Source organism: Schistocerca piceifrons, chromosome X, assembly GCF_021461385.2.
Source record: "Schistocerca piceifrons isolate TAMUIC-IGC-003096 chromosome X, iqSchPice1.1, whole genome shotgun sequence".
Taxonomy (NCBI): Eukaryota; Metazoa; Arthropoda; class Insecta; order Orthoptera; family Acrididae; genus Schistocerca; species Schistocerca piceifrons.
Genome location: NC_060149.1, coordinates 435,527,518 through 435,551,548, shown reverse-complemented (window position 1 = coordinate 435,551,548; position 24,031 = coordinate 435,527,518). Strand labels below are relative to the sequence as shown.

General features: G+C 42.1%; 1 protein-coding gene across 3 annotated transcripts in view; it reads right to left on the bottom strand.

Moving 5' to 3' along the window:
- Window positions 1-24,031, bottom strand: part of LOC124721743 — an 855,569-nt gene that overhangs the window by 183,696 nt on the left and 647,842 nt on the right. For all 3 annotated transcript variants that reach the window (XM_047246845.1, XM_047246844.1, XM_047246846.1), the window contains one exon: window positions 22,018-22,296. In XM_047246845.1, the coding sequence (XP_047102801.1) occupies window positions 22,018-22,296 (279 nt within the window). The remainder of the gene's footprint in view (window positions 1-22,017; window positions 22,297-24,031) is intronic.

Sequence of the window (24,031 nt, the reverse complement as noted above, 5' to 3'; positions counted from 1 at the left end):
GATACGAATCAGAGATGTCAAGCAGCGGAGGAACCGTTAGCACTGGAACTGCATGCGACGTCCGGGTCCAAAGGTGGTAGGTGGCCGTGCGGTCGTCTTCAGATTAGCGACTCAGCCAGAGCACTGGTATACTGAAGTGCTGCTTGTGGGCGGCATGGTGCACTTTATGGCTTCTGTGTCGGTAGCAGCGGATCAATGTCTGTCCGCGGCAACGCCACGAATAACCTGCCCCTGCACTGCATAGCAGATGATCATGTTGTTCCTCCTCGTCTCACACACTGCCCTAAGCAGAAATTTCCTCTTCAACTGTCTGGTTTACGAAAGAGACGCAGGAGGGATTTGCATAATACTTTACGGTTTCTGACCACGATCAAAATACAACAGAAGTTTAGTATTCCAACGTACAATACCCTTACCTGTCATGTGTAACTGTGGCTACCTATGGCATAAAAGGGATAATTAATACTTTTAAGTAAGAAAAATTATTTGAGACAAATGTCAAGTTCCGATGCAATAATAAAGTTCATCGATAAATGGAAAAATATAACTGAAGTCATAAATCATGTTACTCAGAAGTGGCTGAAAATTATTCAAGAGATATATATCGTTACGAGGAATGGTAAATACCAGGAATGTTGGAAAATTTAACAATCTGAGTGAAGGTGGTCAATATGGGAACCTTACACTGAGTCAGGATTGAGCTCGTCTGTATCAGCTAACTAATTTTCTTGGATATCAGTTGTATACAAAGTAAACGTATTTAACAGCATAAGACTCACGTTGAGTTATTAAACAACGCTATCTCTCAGAGAACGCGTGTCGCGAACAGCAGCGTAATTAGTGTGTGCTTTATCAATGACACCTGGCGCCTAATTTCACTGAAGTCTGACTGTAGTTAACTGTGTTTTCCGCTTCATTTCTAAGGCACTCTTTCCTCGCAATTAAGGCCGCATTACACTGCTTAAGGTCTCAGTCATAATTTCTTTATAAGAACAAGTTTTATAAAATATCTCACTATGAACTGAGATATGCTCTTACATTTCTTGTAGAAGTTAGAGCGTGCTCCTACTGTCATAAAAAGTTGTGTCTAAGATCGTTTATTGTCCAATATGGGCCTCCCTGCAATAAAAAGGTAAGTTTGCGGCAGCTTGAGTCGTTATCATTTGAATGAGGTAACAAGTTTCACACTGGTAAAGTTCAAGTGGAAAAGTTACTCGGAAATAAAAACACGTAATTCCTTCCCAGACAGAGTAAACCAGCCATATTAGTGATCCTAACCAACTGTTTTGCACGAAAGCCTCCATCTCTCACTGTTATGTAACCACCTAGAAACGGATATGACCAGAAAAGCTAAAGTGCACCATAACGGCCTTTGAATGTAAATTGTTGTCTCTGGGGCCTTTCGCGTAACAGTTCCGCGAATCACGTCTAACCTATCTTCGGATTATAAAGCTGAACTCGCGGAAACGTATACTGCTAAATGACTCAACCATAGAGTACAGCGCAGTGTTGCTGTATGTGACGACACACCTATGCTAGCATCTGGTAACCTACTTCAGCGATAAAAGGAGCCGACAACTTTACCACTGACGATAAATCGGGGCGAAGAGAAATGCATTTTGTCGAAACTTACTTATTGCAGCTGCAAAAGACATAACGACGACAAGTTTGATTCAAATCATATTTTCAAAAAGTCCAGTGCACTTAACATTTCTCGGCATAATATTGCGTGAAACTTTCGCGTTCTTGTATATGGGTAGCAAGTTCATAATTCATGCTCGTAATTCAAGTTCATAATTGAAGCCAGTGTGAAATTTTACTGTGTACATTTCCTTTTTTCATTTACAATAACAGAGAAATTTAACCAACCACAAGCCAGTACATGGCTGCCGCGAATGATTCATCAGTAAAAGTAAGTGATGTACATATTGCTGCTGGAACTCTCATGATCTCCACCATTCTCTAACAGAGAGTCCTTTCTAATTACCACGATGCCTCTCCCAAAAGCATTAGGAGCTCAATAAGACTGCTGAGTGAAACAACCACTCCAGTCAACTGTCTATAGCATGATAAACACACATTAACAGATCTAATACGTTCCAAATGTACCTCAACAATCATCGTTTAACTGCACTACCGGTACCGAATTGAGTTGCGAATAGTGAAAGGATTTTCATCATTGGGAACAGTTTAAAAGATTCGATTGGACATTACCAACTACACAGTGGCAAAAATTCCCCGATTCTAGTTGGTCTATTCGTGGAAGTGCTGCATCCGCTAACTTCAGTAACTACAAGTGCCCAACCACCGAACTCGGGGCATATATGAACTTCCATACAATCTGTTGAGAACAAAAACTTCAAACGGCTATCTCACCTATAACGCTCCGATATGAACGTTGAGAGAGTTTTAAATTCTTACAGCGTAAGTATGTCAAGAAATAGCTATATTCTTGATGCCTGCCTTCCTTTTGAAAATGGACGAACGTATATGAGACACAAGAAGCGGGGTTATCATCATGTAAGAAATTCAAAGATCGGGTGTGACCACCGCACTGAGCAGAGTAATGGTCCTGTGATAATGTACCTGAGAACGGATGATTCCCTGCTAAATGTAGACCACAAGATACCTTTTCATCATCAGGGATATCTTGACGTTTTTTAACAAGTTAAGGCCTTTCTATTTCACCACCTTATATTTTTCCCCTATAGAAATAGACAGTCGTAGTAGAAGAGTCGGTAAACTGATGTCTTATCTGTAAGAACTAATCATTTTCAAATATCACGCACTGGACAGAAGTTTGTTACCTCGTAGCGCAGAGCATTGGGAAAAAAACACACAAACAATTGTGGAAACACAAATAGTTCTAACGTGTATCTCCTTCGAATTACCGGAACTTCTCCATTTTTATTTTGCGCTTTAAGTAGTAGATAGTCATTGCTACAGCCGAAGAACCGTTTCTCGCGCCGGTCAGCCCACGTCTGAATATAATGCCATAACAGTTCCGTCCGTCATCATACTATTATAAGGACAACAGCACTGTGGTTCTTGCTAGCAAAATGACTATTTTTGTGTTCTCTCTGCTTTATACCACACATTTCACTAAACTTTTAATTCTCTCAAAAGTATTTTAACAGTTTGTTGGGTGGATCATCACTAGTTCACCATAAAAACTCCACGGAAAGGACTTACGGGCTTTTTACAATGTAATTCAGACAGAAACTAGTGAAATTAGTAACGTCTATGCATTCGGTTCATCATCACGAGACATAAAAAAAAAATTGTGTCGACATCTGATAGGAGGAGGGATCATGTGACAGACCAATATACAATTTTCGGGCCAGTTTTGCCTCCACCTGCATTCGAGTCACCGTACGCTGTGTTGTGGAGAGTACTTGTAAGATTTTTTTTTTCCCTAGTAATCGTGAAACCTTCATACTGATTAAACAAATCCACGCAATAAATCTGACATCCGACCTTCCCCCCCCCCCCCCCCCCCCCCCACACACACACACACACACACACACACACACACTCTGATACTACATTTATGGAGTGGATTCACCTTAATTTGCTCTGGACGGACGCTCCTAGATATTTAATGGTTGTCGCTTACTGAAGTTTTTGATCGCCGATCGCATAATCTAACAACCTCAGATTTTTTCGTTTATTTATGCACATTACTTGACGTTTATCTACTCTTGGAGTCGGCTGCCATGCCAATCTTGCACCAAGCGCTGATCATCTGACAGTCGCTCTGGATTTCGTGATCAGTTTCTAACGATGTCACTTTCCTGTACACAACTTAAATGTCGAACAGCCTCATGGAACTACATATGCTATCTGCCAGGTCATTTTATTTACGTTTATCGTAAACGGCGGTGGCCCTTTTACATGGCAAAGAGGTACTGTAGAATCTACCTTCTTGCATCCGACGATGCCTCCCCATTAGGAACTTTGTCCAGTTTGTAAGTCTTCAATCGAATACCGTATCTCTTCGGGTGTTCCACATGCACGCGTGTAGTTTAATAGGCGACGGCGCGGAACTGTATCGAAGGCACTCTGGGCGTTATTTTGGCTACACTGTGCTTACAGAATTACTTTTCTTCACAATGCATTCAGCTTTCCTTCGCCAAATTCAGAAGAATCTTGATTAGAAGTGAATCAATAGTATATCCAAGCATTATTACCCTTACAAATAATTCAATAATCAACAATTTTTCTCACTTCAGGTTGTCGCCAGTATAAGCTATTTCATACAAACACCGCCCGTCCAAAAAGTTCAGTGACTGAATTTATTCCTGGAGTACAAGCGACGTCAGCGCAGTAACTACAATGGCAGCTTGGGCTAAAAACTGTAAACGACGATGTGCAGTCGACTAGTCAGTTGTTAGCTGGCAGTGTTAACCACTGGACGTGCGATGATTATGATGATGATGATGGTTTGGTTTGTGGGGCGCTCAACTGCGTGGTTATCAGAAGCCTTACAAATTCCCAACCTTTTCTCAACCCAATATCTCCAGTTACATGAATGATGATGAAATGATGAGGACAACACAAACACCCAGTCATCTCGAGGCAGGTGAAAATCCCTGACCCCGCCGGGAATCGAACCCAGGACCCCGTGCTCGGGAAGCGAGAACGCAACCGCGACATCACGAGTTGCGGACCTGGACGTACGGCCGTAGTGTGTCAAAACTGTTGTGACATAGATCGCAATGGAACAACGAACTGACCATCTCTACATGATGCGTTCAAGACATTCTCCAGAATGCTTTAAACAAGACAGGCCGGCCGGAGTGGCCGTGCGGTTCTAGGCGCTACAGTCTGGAGCCGAGCGACCGCTACGGTCGCAGGTTCGAATCCTGCCTCGGGCATGGATGTGTGTGATGTCCTTAGATTAGTTAGGTTTAATTAGTTCTAAGTTCTAGGCGACCGATGACCTCAGAAGTTAAGTCGCATAGTGCTCAGAGCCATTTGAACCATTTAAAGAAGACAAAAGTGTGTGCAAAGCTTGTTCCGCATACCCTGACTCGCGAACAATAAAAAACGACGCGTGGAGGCCTGCCCCAATTTGAGTGAAATAAACGCACACAATTCTTTTTCGCAAAAAATCATCATGGGTGACGGCACCTGGTGTTATATATGCTACTACAAAACTACGAAGTGCAGAATGGGTCTCCGATGGTTCGCCAAGACCTTACGAATCTGACGTGCTAATTGAAGAAGATCCCAAAGAAAGACTTATCTGACAGTTTCACAAGGGTAATATGAATTTTTTGTGCGTTGTACTAAACTTCCTGTGCGTTGTACTGCAGATAGTGGGTGGGGAGAGGGGAGGGGGGGGGGGGGGGAGACCATGTAAGACCCATTATGGCTTAAGCCATCTTAACTTTTCCCCATATTTTATTAATCCAGTCTTGAAACTTTTTGGACTGATGGTGTAGTACATTTATATGCGGCAAATACGGCATAATATTTTTGCAGTATTCACATAAACACGAAAAACTGCATCGCATCACTTGTCAGATAGTCGATCCATTATCTAATATATCTGTGAATGATTAAACTTCACGCACGATCAAAAAGGTCATCAGCAGGAGAACTCGTATTGACACTGAAGTATTTCATGACGTCCGATATTATGGTGCTATGCATTTCCCTTCCAGCGACCTCGTGAACAACGCCAGCAGTTCTGGATGAACCTCGGGTGTAGCGCGCACTTCGAATATTTACCACTAGACAGTTTCATCACTCACGTCTAAGATTTATTAATCTTTTTGCCTGTGGCTCCTCGGCCACTGTGAACATTTTAAATGACAACTTGGTTTCACAACTGCCCGATTTTTCCAACCTTTATTAGTGTTACTGCAGTTTCGGATGTTAGGCTTCAGCTCAAGTATGTATGTATTCAGAGCGTTGTTACCTAACGTTGTAACTATTTGAACAGCAGTGCCATACCGATCTGTGATTCCATTCCCATCTTTCGAAAATGGAACAACAACCGAAACTGTAGTAACACAAAGGTTACGTCAGCTAGTTGTGGAACCATGTTGTCATTAGAAAAGTCACAGGTTAATGTTTAGTCGTGATAACTCATCACAGAAACACCAATCCTAGGTGGGCATTAGGCCATATTCTAAGGCGTGTTTCTGGGACGTTTTGTCTCTTAATGCCGGAGACTGCAGATTTCACAGCCTCTGAGGATGTCTCCAATATTGGAAGACGAAACGTTAGTCACAGAAGCATGCCTTAAACCGCAGTGTAATGCCCTTGTAACTGAAATTCGCAAGAATGCGAAGCCCGCATTGTAATGTTTGCTAAAGCGCCTAGCATGCAGTTTGAAACAAAAAATGCTCATGAACTTAGTCTGCAGGGGAGATGCACCGAAACAGAATATTTTAATGCCCAAAGACACTGGCAAATCTACCTTTCTACATTTAATCTTTCGTTAGTGGGTTACTGCGTCAAGTCATTTGAAAGGACGAAACTTCCAGAACGTGAGCAATTATACGTAGTTTCCCTGGCAATTATCCGGCGTTGCTCAAGAAAGGAGGTACGAGTAGATGGTAGCCTGGCGGGAAGCTGGTGGCGGCTTGCGAGAGCACGGCGCGCGGCTTATGGCGTCGTCCGGAGCTCAGGGGCTTCCTTTCTTCCGGACGATTCGGCCGCAGCACCGACACACGGCTTGAGCCCGCTGCAGCCCAGGTGCAAGCGGAGAGCTAACCACGCTTCGGAGAGAAGAATTGCGACATTCAGCAGCTCTTCTAAGAAGTTCAGAAATCTGACAAGTGTATGAAGACAGAATTATCAATAGTATCCAGGCAACGATGAAAGTAAATGCGTACATAAAAGGAAATTAAATGGCATGGCAAAAGTTTTCAAGCCGCTTTCAACGAGACATCGAGAAAATTAGGCGCAGTGCTACACTCCGCTCTTGTACAGTGCTAGGCAATGGTTTTCCTTAAATATGAAGGGCGTGAAAGAAACAGTGGACATTATTTAAACTTGCTGGAAGATTAACACTGTGTGCTGTACCAGAACTCTACGTGTTTTGTTCCTTCTCCGGCACTCATTTTTAATCTGTCAGCAAGTTTCAAATAGGCGTATATTCCACTGCAATGTGGAAATTTATTCAGAGTACAATGGACTTACAATCTTAGAAACGCTACAGTAGTACGTTAGTATCTTGGCACACGAGGAAGAAAGTTTTCGCGTTATCTTCTGTGAATTTGTTCTACGCGGATAAAGATTAAGCACGCCGCATGCAGCACAAATCGAGCGCATATTTTTACGAACATGACATCTCTAAGACGTTATTTCACTTTGCACAATCTGCAAACCAAAAGTTCGAGGGCACGAGAAAGGCTGTTTCAAAACAAACGTGACTACTGTGGCAATTTTAATAAACTCATTATTTTCATGTAATAACGTGTGACCTAATTTTTTTACTTAAGTGACCTTCCCTCGGCAACAGAGTTCTGCCGGAACCCGTCTAAATGATGACCGAACAGCTTGAGTATTTTAGAGCAGCGCCCCGCTACGTGTGCATCGAGTGACTAGCTACGCTGGCTGCGGACGCGTGCCGTGGAGGCCGGAACTGGCCACACGAATGTGGTTCCAGCGAGCTGAGCACGTCTGCGACCAGATGAAGGTCAGTGTACCATCTGCAAGCCAGCTCCGCAGCCCGCCGTGTCCGGGCTATGGCGGCGGCTGCAGCCGGGCAGGCGCGGCAACGTTGCTGCTGCTGGCCAAGGCGCCGGCATTTTTTCACATCTCCAGCAACAGCCGCCGATTGTACTCCGGCTGTCTGACAGTCCGCTACGGTAACCGCTTGTCAACCAAGGTCACAAATCTATTAGCCGTATTAGCGCTTCCAAAGCCTCTCAAAGCAGGCCGCCGAGGCAATTTCTCCAGAGAGATGGAATATCAAGTTGGATTTTCGACTTATCATTCCTGCGTATTATTGAAAGTGGCCCTTGACTTACGCCAAGACAAACTTCTCTCCTCGCTGGTTATAGGAAGGACCCATAGAGAAAGTTGCAATCGGAACCAAAGCACAGCTGAGTATTTTTCGCACGGACGAATTACTGCCCAAGGTGAAATTCACATTAAATGCAAAATAATCCTTAAACAAATGAGGAACAGACAGTGATTTTTTGGATGATAAAACTGGCAAGCAACTTGCCAAATTATTTTTAGGTCATCACTCTTCAGTCGGCTCGATGCGGCCCGCCATGACTTCCTCTCCTGTGTCAGTCTCTTCACCTCAGAATAGCACTCATACCCAACGTCCTCATTGTTTTTGAACGTATTCTAATCTCTGTTTTCCCCTACTGTTGTTACCCTCTGCAGCCCACTCTACCACCACGGAGGTTATTCCCTGATGTGTTGACATGTGCCTTATCATGCTGCCCCTTCCCAATGCTTTCCAATTATTCCTTTCCTCGCTGATTCTGCAGAGAGCCTCTTCATTCTCATCGTATTAGTTCACCTAATTTTCAACATCATTCTACAGCACCACATCTCACAGAGTTCGATTCTCTTCTTTTCCGGTTCTCTCTTCTTAATCCCTTCTTTGTCTGTGCTAGTCTGCACCTTATACCCTCCTTGCTTCGTCCTTCATGCGTATTTACGAGAATTCCTTCACTTCGTCTACTTCTTAGTCCCCAATTTCCATGTTAAGTTTATCGCTAATCTCATTTCAGGTACTCCCGATCACTTTGGCCACCTTTGGTTTACTCTCAACGCATATACTTCGCTCATTACATTGTTCATTCCATTCATTAGATCCTTTACTTATTCCTAATTTCACAGATGATAGCAATGTCAGCAGCGAATCTCATTTACCACAGATATCCTTCCATTCTGAATTTTAATCCCACTTCTGAACCTTTCTTTTATTTCCGTGATTGTTTCTTCTATACACATATTGATCATTAAAAAAGACAGACTGTCTCCCTGTCTTACACCTTTTTCAATCCGAGCACTTCGTTCCTTATGTTCCATACTTCTTGTTTCCTCTTGGTTCTTATACATACTCTCATGCTACCGATCCAAATCCTGAACATTAGTTAAAATAAAGGGAATATTACTCTCAACAGCGATCGAGAAATATTCTTCCTTACGAGTTTTAAAGCATGAATAGTTTCCTTCTCCGTACTTGCCGTTTTGCATCTCTTTAATACTACTGCAATATCCCCATAATTTGTTGCATCAAATCTATTTCTGTCTACAAAATTGCATGAATGTTAGAGAAAGATAATACAGAAGTAAAAACTAATTCAGTATCATGTTGTTTCACACAGAAGACTGGCAATTTTAGCGAATCTTCCAGTAAAAATAACACAACGGAAATTAACTTTTATGAGCCACGGGCATCACACGATGCTACCTACACATTTATTCCAACAAGATGCTAGTAAATTCAAGTCACGTTTCTAGGTCAACCTTCTCATTATTAGAAATCCATCAAACAAGTTGGGTAAAATTACCTCGGTTTTCTTGTCACGTCAGGTTTAAGTGAGAACTTCTCTGTAGTTATTGTCAGCAGCTAATTATCTTCGCTGTTAGTGAGATAGAATTTCATAAAAATACGTAAGATTATCTCGAGAAACTGCGTTCCCATTTTCAAACTCCCTCTGCGGATTCTCACTACCGCACCTTTCACTAGTTACAAACGAGGAAAAATACCGAAATGCTACTAAAAGTAGTCCAGGACAAGGACAAAGTACAGCGTATAGCAATGAGACTCTCATGTTGCAGAAGCAAAGTTCCGAGTATCTTTCGTGTCTCTAGTGTATTTTTTGCCAAACATTAACGCGTCGTGTTTCTGTCGATCAACAAAGGCGAAATAACTTATTTGTCCCTATTTCACACAGCATACAGCAGTTCAAAAATGGTTCAAATGGCTCTGATCACTATGCGACTTAACTGCTGAGGTCATCAGTCGCCTAGAACTTAGAACTAATTAAACCTAACTAACGTAAGGACATCACACACATCCATGCCCGAGGCAGGATTCGAACCTGCGACCGTAGCGGTCACGCGGTTCCAAACTGAAGCGCTAGAACCGCAAGACCACACCGGCCGGCCATAAGCAGTACCGCCAAGAATTTGCTTTTATTCATTCTCATGGCATTGCGGTGTCTGGTATCAGCAGTGCACCACACGACAGCCGTCGTTATCAGTCTGTAACGATGCATCGGTTTTGCAGGGAAGGGAAGAAGGAAGGAATACTGATGTTTAACGTCCCGTCGATGACAAGATAATCATGGATGTAAAATAAAGCTCCGGTTAGGCTAGAATGGGGAAGGAAATTGGCATGCTTCTTTTCAAAGAAGCCACCCGGTCATTTGTTTTAACCTATCCAGGGAAATCACGGAAAACGTGAAGTGGCCCGGCACAGGGGTTGGAATCCTATTCCCCTGTAATGGAAATCCAGTGCCTTAATCAACGCCTGTCTTCGCTCTGTGACTGAAGCAACTATTTATGTGGTCTTGTAAGTGGAACAACATGAAAGAACCAAAAAACTGTAACCAACATTAATAGGGAACGTTATCACGTTCCGCTGAAACCGCAAGACAGTCCTGAACTCATTCAACCAGAAGCAGAACATAACCTGCCGTGTATGTCGGCCGGTGTAACAAGAAAACGAAATGCGAAACACACGTATCACAGTTCCTAAGGGTTGCCTAGCACACTGCCTGTTCATTTAATGTTTACTCGATGTCGATGACGTCGTAGAGGCAGATTTACAATTGTCCTACTGAAAACAAACTCACCAGCGCCGATTATAGCCAAACAGATTCTAATGCTTCTTGTGATGTGAAAAAGAAATGGTCACAAGAATTTACTTCAGTCTTTAAGACTGGATGTCTGTTGATCGACAGAAGCAAGAAATGAAAGGAAGCGGGTACCTCTTAGCGTTCATTTGCCGCTCTGCTACTTGGTATTCACAGAAGAATCTTTCTTCGTATACAGTTACAACTCTCCACTCTGAAGACTCACGAAGTTATCCCTTAATGAAGTATGTATTCTTAATGTGTACAAAGCCAACTCATACAACCAACGGACATGATCTACTCGTTAATGACTACGTATTATCATACGATATAGTAGACAATGTCTTCACTACTTATTAAAGAGCCAGTTTTTTAAATTTTATAGAAGTGTTAATTACAACGTACTTTAGGTGAAGTCTCCAGGTAATGGTGCTCTGATATAGGTTGCGCGTGACGACCAACATATCTGCACCGGCTGAGGAGCTATTTGTATCTAAGCGTTTCTAGACAACAAGATTGTTCTTGGTCACGAACGTTGCACTGGGAGTGAACTTCGTCAACACTGCTCTTAAATCTATAGATTTTACGTTCTCCATGACATCCTGTATCTCTCAAAATCCTTAACGTTTTCTTTTACGATATTTTACAATCACTAGGAGGCTGAATATAAAACTTTTCGTTTTTATCAGAGCACAGAATTCATCAGTGGGGAAATTGTACAGGGGTAAACTGATAACCAAATTTTAGGGATAATTACTAGAAGGAATGACCTTGTTAATGACAGGAAAATGGTGTGTGTCAGTCAGATGCTAGCTTTATGTGGAACTAAGTGCCTGCTAATGACAATGTTGTACATAGTTAAGAAGGAACAGGAAAATTATACTGAGAAGTATAGACGTTTGAGGATGTTTCATGAACACCGGCATAATGCTTTGAAATACGCCAGTGTTATGCGACTAAACTAAATAATAATGCAGAGTTACGACCGAAAATGACATACTATTCATTACGGATAGCAGTTTAATTTATGGATGTATTCTCTTCCTCATTGTGACGATTTTCTGACGAAAAGCAGCACGTAAAACACATTTTCAGACTTTTTATATAACAGCAGTACAGAACTGGTGCGCAGTAATACAGAAGAAAATGCCTTTTGTCTGTAATTTACAGAATCCTAAGTTTCACTAAAAAGGCTTTCACTGGAAAAGAAAACTCATTCTTCAGAAATCGCCTTCACGCAAAACCTGCATACTGAAGACGCATGTAAAAACGTAGATTTTGTTTTCCTAAATTTCACCGAGCGAGGTGGCGCAGTGGTTAGCACACTGGACTCTCGTTCGGGAGGACGACAGTTCAATCCTGCGTCCGGCCATCCTAATTTAGGTTTTCCGTGATTTTCCTAAATCGCTTCAGGCAAATGGCGGAGTGGTTACTTTGAGAGGGCACGGTCGACTTCCTTCCCCGTCCTTCCATAATCCGATGAAACCGATGACCTCGATGTTTGGTCTCTTCCACCATATCAACCCAACCTAAATTTCAGATCGATCGAGTAATTGACATCAGGAGCAGAACATGATACAAATCAAAATGAGAAGGAGTCATATAGGGAGATATTTTATCTCACTTCATAGTCCAATGGAAAAGGATTGATATTTAATGGTACCGAGCACTCTAGGCAATATGTTGTACAGCTACTAGCGGAAATGTTGAGACAAAAATAAAAAACAAGGCGTAGAAAAGAAAAATAAGTTAAATTATAATGAAATCTAGACCTTTAGCTGCTTACAGGCGGATAGTGTGTCCGACTTGTAAGCTGGAGGTCCCGGGTTCGAGTCCCAGTCGGGGCACACATTATTCAACTGTCCCCGTTGATATTTGTCAACGCCTGTAAGCAGCTAAAGGTCTAGATTTCATTATAAGTTCATTCTTCAAGAGCTGCAAGATCACAAATGATACCTGTACAGATATCAGCTATATATAGAAAAATAAGTGTACAGCTTGGTAGTGTATGTTCTAGACACTCCAAACTTTATAATCGTCTTCACTGGCACAACCTCCTAAACAGTTTTCCAAGAATAGTATACATACAAAACAATTTTGACTGAGATATCAAAATTAAGCGGCTGCTTGGTAGTCAATCACATTACAACGTAAATCGCGGAAAATGCAATTAAATGCCCTTTATCCTGCTTAAATGGCGATAAAAACTGTTGTGTGACTTAAACCTTTTTCAGCCTCGTTCCCATCTCAGCGTCCCAGATAATGACAAAGAAGCAAGATAAAACGTTCTTCTTGATTAGCCACGAATGCTACATTGTTCACAGTGAGCATGTTACTCAATGAATATTACATGTATGGATATCTCATTCACCAAATACGTCGACTTTCTACCAAAGGCGTTTCCAGTCTCGTGGGACCAAATTTGGATAAAATCTGTCTAACTGAAAGAAGTACATCCCTCAAGGAAATACTAATGCATCAACCCAGTTTTCAAAGGAAGTAAGGATTATGAACCGAAGCAGTTCCTGAAATCGTATATGAATATCCTACGCCTGCTAACCATTTCCTAGTAAGAGGGATGGTACGAGGTTTAGTGAGCACTGTGTGTGTGTGTGTGTGTGTGTGTGTGTGTGTGTGTGTGTAAGTGCGTAGTTCTTGCCACTCGAGGTTGTGGGAGTGATCAATGCATGCCACTTACCTCATAATATTTGCTTATTTTACCGGACAGGGTGCTTTATCTTTCAGCAGTTACAGCTGGTTTCAGTAACTGATAGTGAATAACGATGCGTTCTGTTGTACCATCATTTCCTGGCAGGCGCAGAGCGACGGTTATAATCGTACAGCTACTTTCCGTCCTACATCATTATTTTTCCCTTTCACTGAATAACAGAGAAAGGAAACACTTCATTTGGCGATACAAGTTATTCGCCTTTTTGATTTCTCCAAGTTCTTTCAAATGCCGGGAAACTGTGCAGTAACTTACATCCGATGACAGTAATGTCACTGCTGCGTCCCAGTCCAGTCTGTTAACCGTTAACCCCCTCCAGGTCTTATCACTGATAGCTGTTAATGCAAGCCACACAATTCACGTCCAACATCACACCACCGAATTTTATTTTTTTCCCACCACTTCATGGTTTTCATTCCCTTTGCGAAATCCAAAAGAGCAGCAGAAGTTTCTGGTTCGTTCAGTTTTAAACTGGTAAATACACGTCCATATTTTGTCTACAGAAAGGCCACACGTCATGCTAGCACTCAAATGATGCCTTACTAAAAGAAAAGTTAAGTATACATTTCTAGAGAAATATCAAAGTTAAGCCAAACCAGAATTCAAAATGTCATGTGCAGTAATGACAAATATCAAAAAGTAAGATGTTGACAAAGCCCATGGAACTGAATACAACTTTTTGTAAAAAAAAAAAAAAAAAAAAAAAAAAAAAACTAGTGTTACATACTTTCCTCAAGTTGCGACCTAATCGTCGAGTAGGCACAGGGATCCAGAAATACGTCATATGTATTTTTACTCCGATCACTGATCATAAAACTTTAAGTCAATTAACTTTGCTCCGTACTGACACTCTTCAGACATGAGTGCAGGAAACGTGCTAAGACGCCCATATAACATGTATGCGTATGGTACAATGCATAAACAGAAAGAAACCAGAACTAAAACATCTTTTGCGAAAAAAAGGCACGGGGAGGGAGGGAGGGAATGCACCATAATTAGTGCGATGTAATATCGATTGAAAAAATAAATATTTCACCTGGATGATGTTAATGGGATAATGAATTACAACAACATAAAATATTTCTTTTAACTCCCTCTGATGCAGCTTTCCAATCAAGTAAAACATAGCGGCTCCCACAGATGGAGTTTGTATTTTCTCTGCATGGTAGTCAAATTACAAGTTCATTTTTGTCTGTCAAGGGAGACCTAATTACAAACCAATTGAGCCCAATTTCCGGGTAAAGTCAATGTGAAAGCTAGCTAGCCATTATTGGCTCTGGAGCGGATCAAATATTTAATAAGCGGGAACACTGACCTGGTAACGCAATGCATTTCGTTTCTCGTTGTGAGACGGTCATGTATTCGCCACGGCAAGGACGCTGTTGAAATAAGTGTGAAGCACGGAAGTCATAATACGCGAGTCTTTGATATTACTGTATCTCTTTTCTCCTTTGTGATGTTAAACACAGACCTATCGGCAGTATTTCAAGACTGGCTCTCCAAGAAAAATAATGACCGCGAGAGGAGAGGGGTATTGGATGAGACGAGCACAAAAATTGTGCACCTTTCTCATGATCACCTAACTGGAAATCAGTGAAAGATCATCACGAAGCGAGTTCAGTAATCTCTAATGACTGACGACATACTGCTATGGGGAAGAAATACAAATTTTTTACTTCTTAACGCAGTCGCAGCAAATTCAAATCTGCACAGGCAATAGAAAATCCTTCCTGTTGATTAACTAAATTTCTCGTATCCTCGGTCTCAAATACGTTCGCTAATCGATCATGAAAATAATAATCATTTTCTATCCGTCCTGTGGAGCATCATGCATCAACCAAATATTTCCAAGTTGTTTTGTGTTTACCTAAATACTTTATTTAGTTTTCCCTTCCTATACTCATTCCCCTTCGGTGGTACGATTCAGTTGTTTCTTGGTCTTTCCCGCCATCTCCTACCCTTTACACGCCATCTCACCGCCATCTGAGTAGTATAATATGGCTTTCTTGAAGTGTATTCAAACCACCTCCAATTTCTATGTCTACACTGACTGCAGTTTCATCACTATTCTTCAATAGGTTTTAACCTGAAATCAACTTTGGCCGTTTTAGAAAGGAGTGCCGAAGTACCGATCAATGATACTGAGTTGAAAGGTAATACGTTTGTTTAGCATTCGTTGAGGGCAGATTTCACATTATTGTTGATGTTTCTTAAACTGTTTCCTCTGGGAAGATTAACGTTTACCAATATTTCTGCACTTCCAATATTCATGTATTACACTGGAATTATTTTACAATCACTCGATAAAGACGCGGTTCTGTCATAGCTATTGTAGTGAACTGTGATCTGTAAATGCAGGGCGCTTGAGAACTTTTATATGTTTTAACGTTTCGTATTTATACTTTTCACTGGTGATACGTTTTGGCGTATGCACCTGTTCGAAAACGAATGGGCTTGTTCGAAACTAGTCACCACTAAGGAATACATACGCAAGTGTAACAGGAATCTAAATAAATAGGTTTTTCAACATTTTCTCCATACTAATTTCATCTGCGTCAGCTTTACGAATGTGAGTTTAAGCCTACCTTTGCCCACCGGTTTTTGTAGCTACGCTCCAAGGAAGACAATATAGTTTACTACTACTACTACTACTACTACTACTAACTACTAGTGTTTCCAGCAACTTTGAGGTGACTCATTAGACTATATTAATTCAGTTCTTTAGTGGTGGTGGTGGTCTTCGGGTGCATAGATCTACATTTCTTTTTTAACGTTTATAATTTTTCCTTAACCCATCTTACAATTATATAACAAGCAGATGCCATAAGGAAAACAAACCAAGACACTGGCAATACCTGAAAGTATGTCACCCACGAGTTTCAGAAGTACTATCACTGAAACAGCTTTGTAATGTCCTTTATGTTACTGAGTTTAGAAAACAATTATTAGTTTGAACGATAACTTAAAAAAGCACAAATGGACACAACAGAACCACAAACAAGGAAACTATAGCGCTTATTTGGAATCTCACAGCCCGAAACTATACCGCAATGAAGTAACAGTACAAAGATCAAAAAGTTGTTTGCTTAAGGTAAAATATTCAGAGTTCTCAACATGTGAGAGTACTGTGGGCAAACGGACTCCCACATAAGCCTCATCCGTCAGCATCGGCGAATGAAAGCGCAACCGGACACGCAAAATGCGCATTAATGCTGATTCACATACACGCAGGTTTGTGAGAAACATGGCTGCCTCTAACAGAAGTTTCGCGTATCGATCTGGAGGTAGCGATATTTACATGAGGCACATTGCTGATATGATATCTGCCCGATATTTTATCTTCTGACGCTAAACATTCAACCAGATATGTGACCGTTGCTCATGTTTTGTTCTAGGGTATCTACGTATCTGCACTATATTCTACGTCAACTAAAAATATTTAAGTAGAACGCACGTGATTTTTTTTTTGAATGCACATAAATAATACGCTCCTGCTAGTTAAATATTTCGCGTCCTATTTAAATTCTGCATCATTTACTCTCTCTCTCTCTCTCTCTCTCTCTCTCTCTCTCTCTCTCTCTCTCTCTCACACACACACACACACACACAAACAAACACGGCAGCAAATATCACACCAATTCTGTCATTAGTATGAAATAAAATTGCATTTTAACTACGAACCTTACATTCTTCAGCAGGCTTCGAGTTGATCCCAGGCATCCTCTCAGAATGTAGCTTCTAAACCCTCAAAAAAATTTTTTTGTCTATAATGTAAACTTCGCTAAATTCGTAGCGCCATTGAGGCCACTTCACTAAAGTTTCTCCCGCTCTGGACTAGTCCATTATCACGAACGACAAAGTAAGAAACACGTTTTGCGTGAAACGAAACACGTAGGGCGTACAGATCTTTGAAGCGAACTTAGGAATACCGATATCATAGGCAGAGAGCCGACGACCATTAACCGAGGAGCATACTGCACTGCCCTACACAGCTCTCTGCTCCCAACTGGCACCTTATCTGGACAAGAGCCGATACCACCTTATTGAACGTGCCACAGCGCACAGATGCGTCTTTTTAGAACTTATCAGTTCAGTCACTAAAACACGGACGCCATCTATGCACGAGATAAGCGCCCGTCAAGATTTCCGTGAAAGCACTAAACGGAATAAAACGATACAAAGAGCATACGTCTTCCTTGGCAACCATCAGAGTGAGGCAGCTGATCTCTGTTTCCATACCCGTCACGCAATTATCAGTTTTCATCCACGTACATCTCTTTAGAAACACGTAGTAGTGGATGGACGAATAATTGACTTCTAGGCAGCGAAAAATAATAGATACCCGTCAAGTATATAACACCACTTCAACAGGTATATATGAATTTACTCACAACATAGGTATGAACATCTCAGCACGACACTCGTGCTTATCAATAAATTGTTAGCAAAAGTAAAAGTCTGTGAGCTAAAGTATACAACAGGGGAAGCGCTCTTATCTGAAATTACGCCATTCGGAGTGTCAAACTTACAGATTTAAATATATCTGATCACGATGTAACACGAGACAATATACCTTACTTTTATGTAATCACTTCATATTTTCTCTAATCCCTAAGACCATACATGATTAGAAGTTCAAAATTAAATCTGCCTATATCCTTAAAACGGAAGGAGGAAGGATGATAATTCATTCTCTTTCACACAGATGATATGGTGATAAATTAAAAAAGAACAGAATGACGCGCGTCTATAGAGGAGGAAGCGCAAAGAACGGCTTTCGAACTCAGTAGATAGGATGATTCAAAAGGTTGTGCAAAAGACTGAAGGGACTGTGGTAGGAGTCGAAATACAGTAACTATGGACTAGGAAATTACTGTCTTGGGAGCCAGTGAAAGTTTTGGAATGGCAAGAACAGGAAGGACAATCAATGTACACGCTTCAGAAAAAATAATGTACTCTTTACTCAACAACGTTGTTCATTGCAGAAGGCGTCCAAAATGACGGTCACTACATTAAATACAGTCATAGCATCTTTGCAGAAAATTCTGGCTCACTCTACGCAGGCCATCTTGACAGTATTTCGAGTTCTGGCCTGCTCACTGATAAAGTTTTAAAGATCTGCGTTAGTCTGACCGTCCGAAGGTAGTGTAATCACTCGTCTCTTACGGATACCAGACATGGTACGAACCTCATCAGACGTTGCAAGTATCCCGGCAAGAACCGTTTCTTAGTTGTGAACTAGCCTCATGTAAACGAGGCTTCTGGTACGCTCCTACGAAAAAAGAAATCCAAGAGGGCATTAGATCAGGGGAGCGAGGTGACCATGCGCTTGGACTACCCCTTCCGATCCAACGCCTGCGACACGTCCACACCAACTGATACAAGAGGTAAAGACTTAACAACAAACGCAATGCGCCTGCACGTTCACAGAAACAGTACATTATCTTTGGTGAACTGTTGCATTTAGACTCATCTTTCAGCTCCTTCAATTTGTGTGCAACCTTTTGAACAACCCTGTACACAGTACTTGGTTAAAGAATACGCAACTGTCACACAACAATGGATTGCCCACAAACGACCTGTCCTCTTCCAGCTACATGTAAACATGTCGAAGAACCGAGACATCAGGGGTTCCAACAAGAGTTACCACGTCACTGCTTTAATTCTTCAAGTAAGGACATCAATAACAGAAACTTCTGGGAGAAGAAAAGTAGACATGATTTCATGATCATAGAACATACGCTAATGTAACAGAAGTCAGTCTGACGACGTGTTTGGTAACAGTCAGTCTGCAGGAACATTTGCGGAAGTATGTGCGCAAATCAAAGATGACATGGCCTTTATGAAGCAGATTTGAAGAGAAACTGTCAAGCTCGTAATATCAACGAAGTTAAATTGATTGTAAGGATGGGAGACTGGCGACCCACCGACACATAACCAGACGATATAGACAGCACTACAAATATGCAAGGCACGATAAAGTATGTTTCATATGACACCACCTGCACAAAATACTGCTGGCGTTATATGCGAAAGAATACTGATACAAGAAACACTGAAGATAGCACATACAGTGCTGCATCGTGAATGGGTAGAAAAGTAATAAATTATTTATGTCTTCTATAAGACGGAAATTTACTTATCAAGTACGGAAATTAAGAAGAGGTAAAATATCCAAAAGACTTGTATGTAAAAGTATGGCTCAGCCCCTGGTCAACAGTCTGTCAACTGACCCTTTTATCTATCGAATCTTCAGTTCCCTAATCGAGCTAACCTGCAAAATGAGTTTTTGTTATCTGAAAATGTAGCTTTAAGGACAAGACTAAGTATATTCTTAAAACATGACACACTCCTATACAGTCTACTTGTTAGTTAACGAATCAAGAACCAACCACTGTTAATTCAGTTCCACCTTAAAGATTTGTATACATTGTTTTCATTGGTTATTTGTTACAGTTAGAATTAAATATGCCATTTCTCACATAGTTTTTTACTGTAGGGATCCATCATCTCATCAAGAAACTACAATCACAAGGGTGACGGGGCCGGGGCCGTCGACAACTAACGTAAACAACAATAGCCGTCGGATGATGAACCTGTCTGTTTGAAATCGGCAACGGCGCTATTTGCGTAAGTAAATAGCATTTCAATAGTGGCTGGCTGTTGTTTTGTTCTTTGCGTGAATCAACTTGTACTTTTATAGCTATTTGCAACTTTACATTCTCCTCGGATGGCCGGCCGAAGTAGCCGTGCGGTTAAAGGCGCTGCAGTCTGGAACCGCAAGACCGCTACGGTCGCAGGTTCGAATCCTGCCTCGGGCATGGATGTTTGTGATGTCCTTAGGTCAGTTAGGATTAACTAGTTCTAAGTTCTAGGGGACTAATGACCTCAGCAGTTGAGTCCCATAGTGCTCAGAGCCATTTGAACCATCTCCTCAGATCAAAACCAATCACACCATCGACTCCAGAAATTAGTTAGGAGTACCGCCATCTACATTATGTATGAGGGAACACTGTTCAGCTAGATCCTTACTTAGAAAATGTGCTTCTGGTTGGTTGTAATCATGTTACACCTCACGTAAGAAGGAGATAGTCTTCCACCACTTTTGGGAATCCGACAACGCCAGGGTCGTCGACTATCGAGACTGCTGTTTACCGTTCCACGATATTGCTGCTCGCGACTATCATGCAAATGCGAAATCGATTAATTCGCTAGAGCCACACCCAGTGCCATGCAGGATCTCAGCTGACCAACGCGACAAGCGCCGGAGACGAAAGATGTATTGGTCGCTCGTCCGTACAGCCACATCATGTACCTCGAGACGAGAACTGGACTTCTTTGCAGTAAGGTAAGTACCCACAAGGAAAGCCGGACGACGTCTGGTGCACCACCAACTGACAGCACGGCAACCCTTGTTCCGGGCCAGCCGGGGTGGCCGAGCGGTTCTAGGCGCTACAGTCTGGATCCGCGCGACCGCTACGGTCGCAGGTTCGGATCCTGCCTTGGGCATGGATGTGTGTGATGTCCTTAGGTTAGTTAGGTTTAAGTAGTTCTAAGTTCTAGGAGACTGATGACCTAAGAAGTTAAGTCCCATAGTGCTCAGAGCCATTTTTGAACCTTGTTCCGGCTCCCTATGACGCGGCAGCAACAAGAAATGCAACGACAGCGGTGGGACCACGTAGCCTTTTCAGACGAGTCTCGGTCATGTGTACAGCATCACGCCGGACGGATTTGGGTGCAGAACGTCTGACAAGAACGAAAGCTGTCACATTACGTTCTTCGTCTTTATACGGGCCCTGCACCAGGCGTGATGGTACGTGCATGCCATAAGGTACATGGTTCGCACGCGCAGTAATATGGATATCAGACGTTACATTTCTGACGTGTTGGAGTCTATGGCTGGTCGTCTTTTCGAGGCCTCCGTTAACGTTATCTTCCAACAAGATAACGCTCATACTGTCATGAACAACTTCGTTGCAGAAAGTGTTTGACTGTTGCCCTGGCTAGCACTTTCTCCAGATCTCTCATCCACTGGAAACATCTGGCCGCGCGCTGGCACGACACCACTCGCCAGCCATTACTACTGATGAAAAATGGCATAAAGTTGAAACAGTATCTGTCATCGAAGGTGATTTCGAATCTATACCCAACCGTTGCGAGAGACGTTTTTGCTGCTACAGGTGGCTCTGTGTACTAAATTTCGCGTCCTGTAATATCCTTAAGCTTCTAAAAATTTAATTGTCTCCTCTCCTACTATACTGTCGATGACCAATAAGTAAAATTTCGTTATTTGGCATCCTTTGTGGAACTGCAATTTTAATGGCCAGTTGCGTATTTGCAATTCCCTCGTGAACACCGTGAATGGAACGAAGGTGGTGTTATTCAAATGTTACTGATACTGAAGACTAATCTGTTTTTCGTCCCGGACATATTACAACTGGTATGATCTTGACGGGAAAGGAAGAATGGTTCGATCAGCTGAAATGTGGAGATGGCGTGACGTACCGGGTTGCGGCTGTTGAGCAGCTCCTCGACGTGGCACTGCCACTCGAGCGCGCGCAGGTAGAGGTGGTGCCAGCGGCGCTCGAGGGTGCGCGCGACGCGCCACGCGCTGCCCGCCGACCGCGACCTTCCTGTCCTCCCACACGCCGCTGTCCCGCTCGAGGCTCCACCCTCGTCGTCGCTAGCCGCAGACGTCGCCGCTGCAGCCGCAGCCGCTTTCTCACACAACCGCACTACAGATGTCACTATCTTTCCGTGCGACTTTATGCCTCGAAGCAGCACCTGCAAACAAATAAAGTCTCCTTTTTTAATTTCGCCGAGCGCAAGGACCGAGCTGTTGTACATGAGCAAAAACACAGAAATTAATTTGCCATTGTCGATTTAGATAGGCAGCTGATACGCCCACCATCGAATAGTGATTTGTTGACTAAGCAGTGCAACGACACACGTATAAAGTGGAGGCAATTATCTCAGATGGGAAACTTCCTGCAGTACATCATACTTAGGGCATTTATGCCTGGACCTCGGGGCTACTAATTCTTAAACTATGGCAGGAGACATTGATGCATCTTACAGCTGAAGTACGATGACATCTCATGATAACAGTAACCATTTCTACTTGACACGAAGAAGGAATACATTAGACGCAATAGAGTTCTCAAGACATGCACCTGCATTAGCGTGATCAGTCGCTGTTTTTAGGTATGAGATATCCACAGAGTTTTGAGGCTGCTTCCAACTATATTGCGATTTTGTAGAAATAACAGCAACGACAAAGAGGACACTACAATGATTTTGTTGTTCAGTTGCCGCATATGAACGACCTCTTACAGGTTTAAGCCAGGCCGCCGGGTGGCCGAGCGGTTCTAGGCGCTACAGTCTGGAACCGCGCGACCGCTGCGGTCGCACGCTCGAATCCTGCCTCGGGCATGGATGTGTGTGATGTCCTTAGGTTAGTTAGGTTTAAGTAGTTCTAAGTTCTAGGGGACTGATGACCTCAGAAGTTAAGTCCCATAGTGCTCAGAGCCATTTGAACCATTTTGTTTACGCCACAAACAATCGTAGCAGTGCAAAAATAAATTTAAATTTGTAGTTAGGTTAATGCTATTTTTAAGCGCGTGGAAATGTTCCTTTCAGAGAAAATCTTTTTTACAATAAAAAAAAAATAGTGAACAGGTCTCGAGTGCAGCATCAGGAGAGACACTGTATCCGACAACAACGGAAGAACGAGCTCTTGAAGTATCTACTACAAAAGCAGAATTGCAGTGAAGCAAGTAAGGTTAGCGGACAAATCATAACTTATACGAAACTGCTTACTTTTACAAATACTTCGCTATTAATGTTACAGCGAGTCGATAGACGGAGCAACAAGTTTAAGACAGATTTCCACTAAAGACGAATTAAATAAGTTCCCGGTGGACTTTTTGCTTCTAATCAGCCAGAACGTACTGAATTAAAAATTTGCGTCACCGTATTTATATCAAGGTGATGCCTTCACAGAGTTCAAGAAGTATTAAAACAGTTTAGAAGTTCCGTACGTTGCCGATTACACGGATATTTGCTGATAGTCTTTGCCTCTTTCAATTCAGTATCCAACTAATCACGGTATGATGTTAGAAACACCACAGGCCACCCTATCCTGAGCAAATTTCGAGAACGCCCAAACTTTGAATCAGTTACTGAAGGAGAATAGTCGAAAATACAGAGGAAAGTTTCTCTTGTCGTTACATTTAAAGAAATATTTACGCAGCAACAGAGTAAATAATATTAATTTCAAATAAATTGCATTCTTCAAATTATTAAATATCAAACAAACAACAACAATAATTAACATTTCACCAATTCGTATAGATGCAGAGTTGCAGCTGCTCAACGCATATTTACTGCATTTACCCGTCATTTGATATCATTTATATGGATCAGTTGTTGTACTTGGATACAGTGATGTTTGCTGATATGAAAATGAACTTCGCAGAATATAATTCGTTTATTTTCCATTAACAGTAACGTGGCAAGC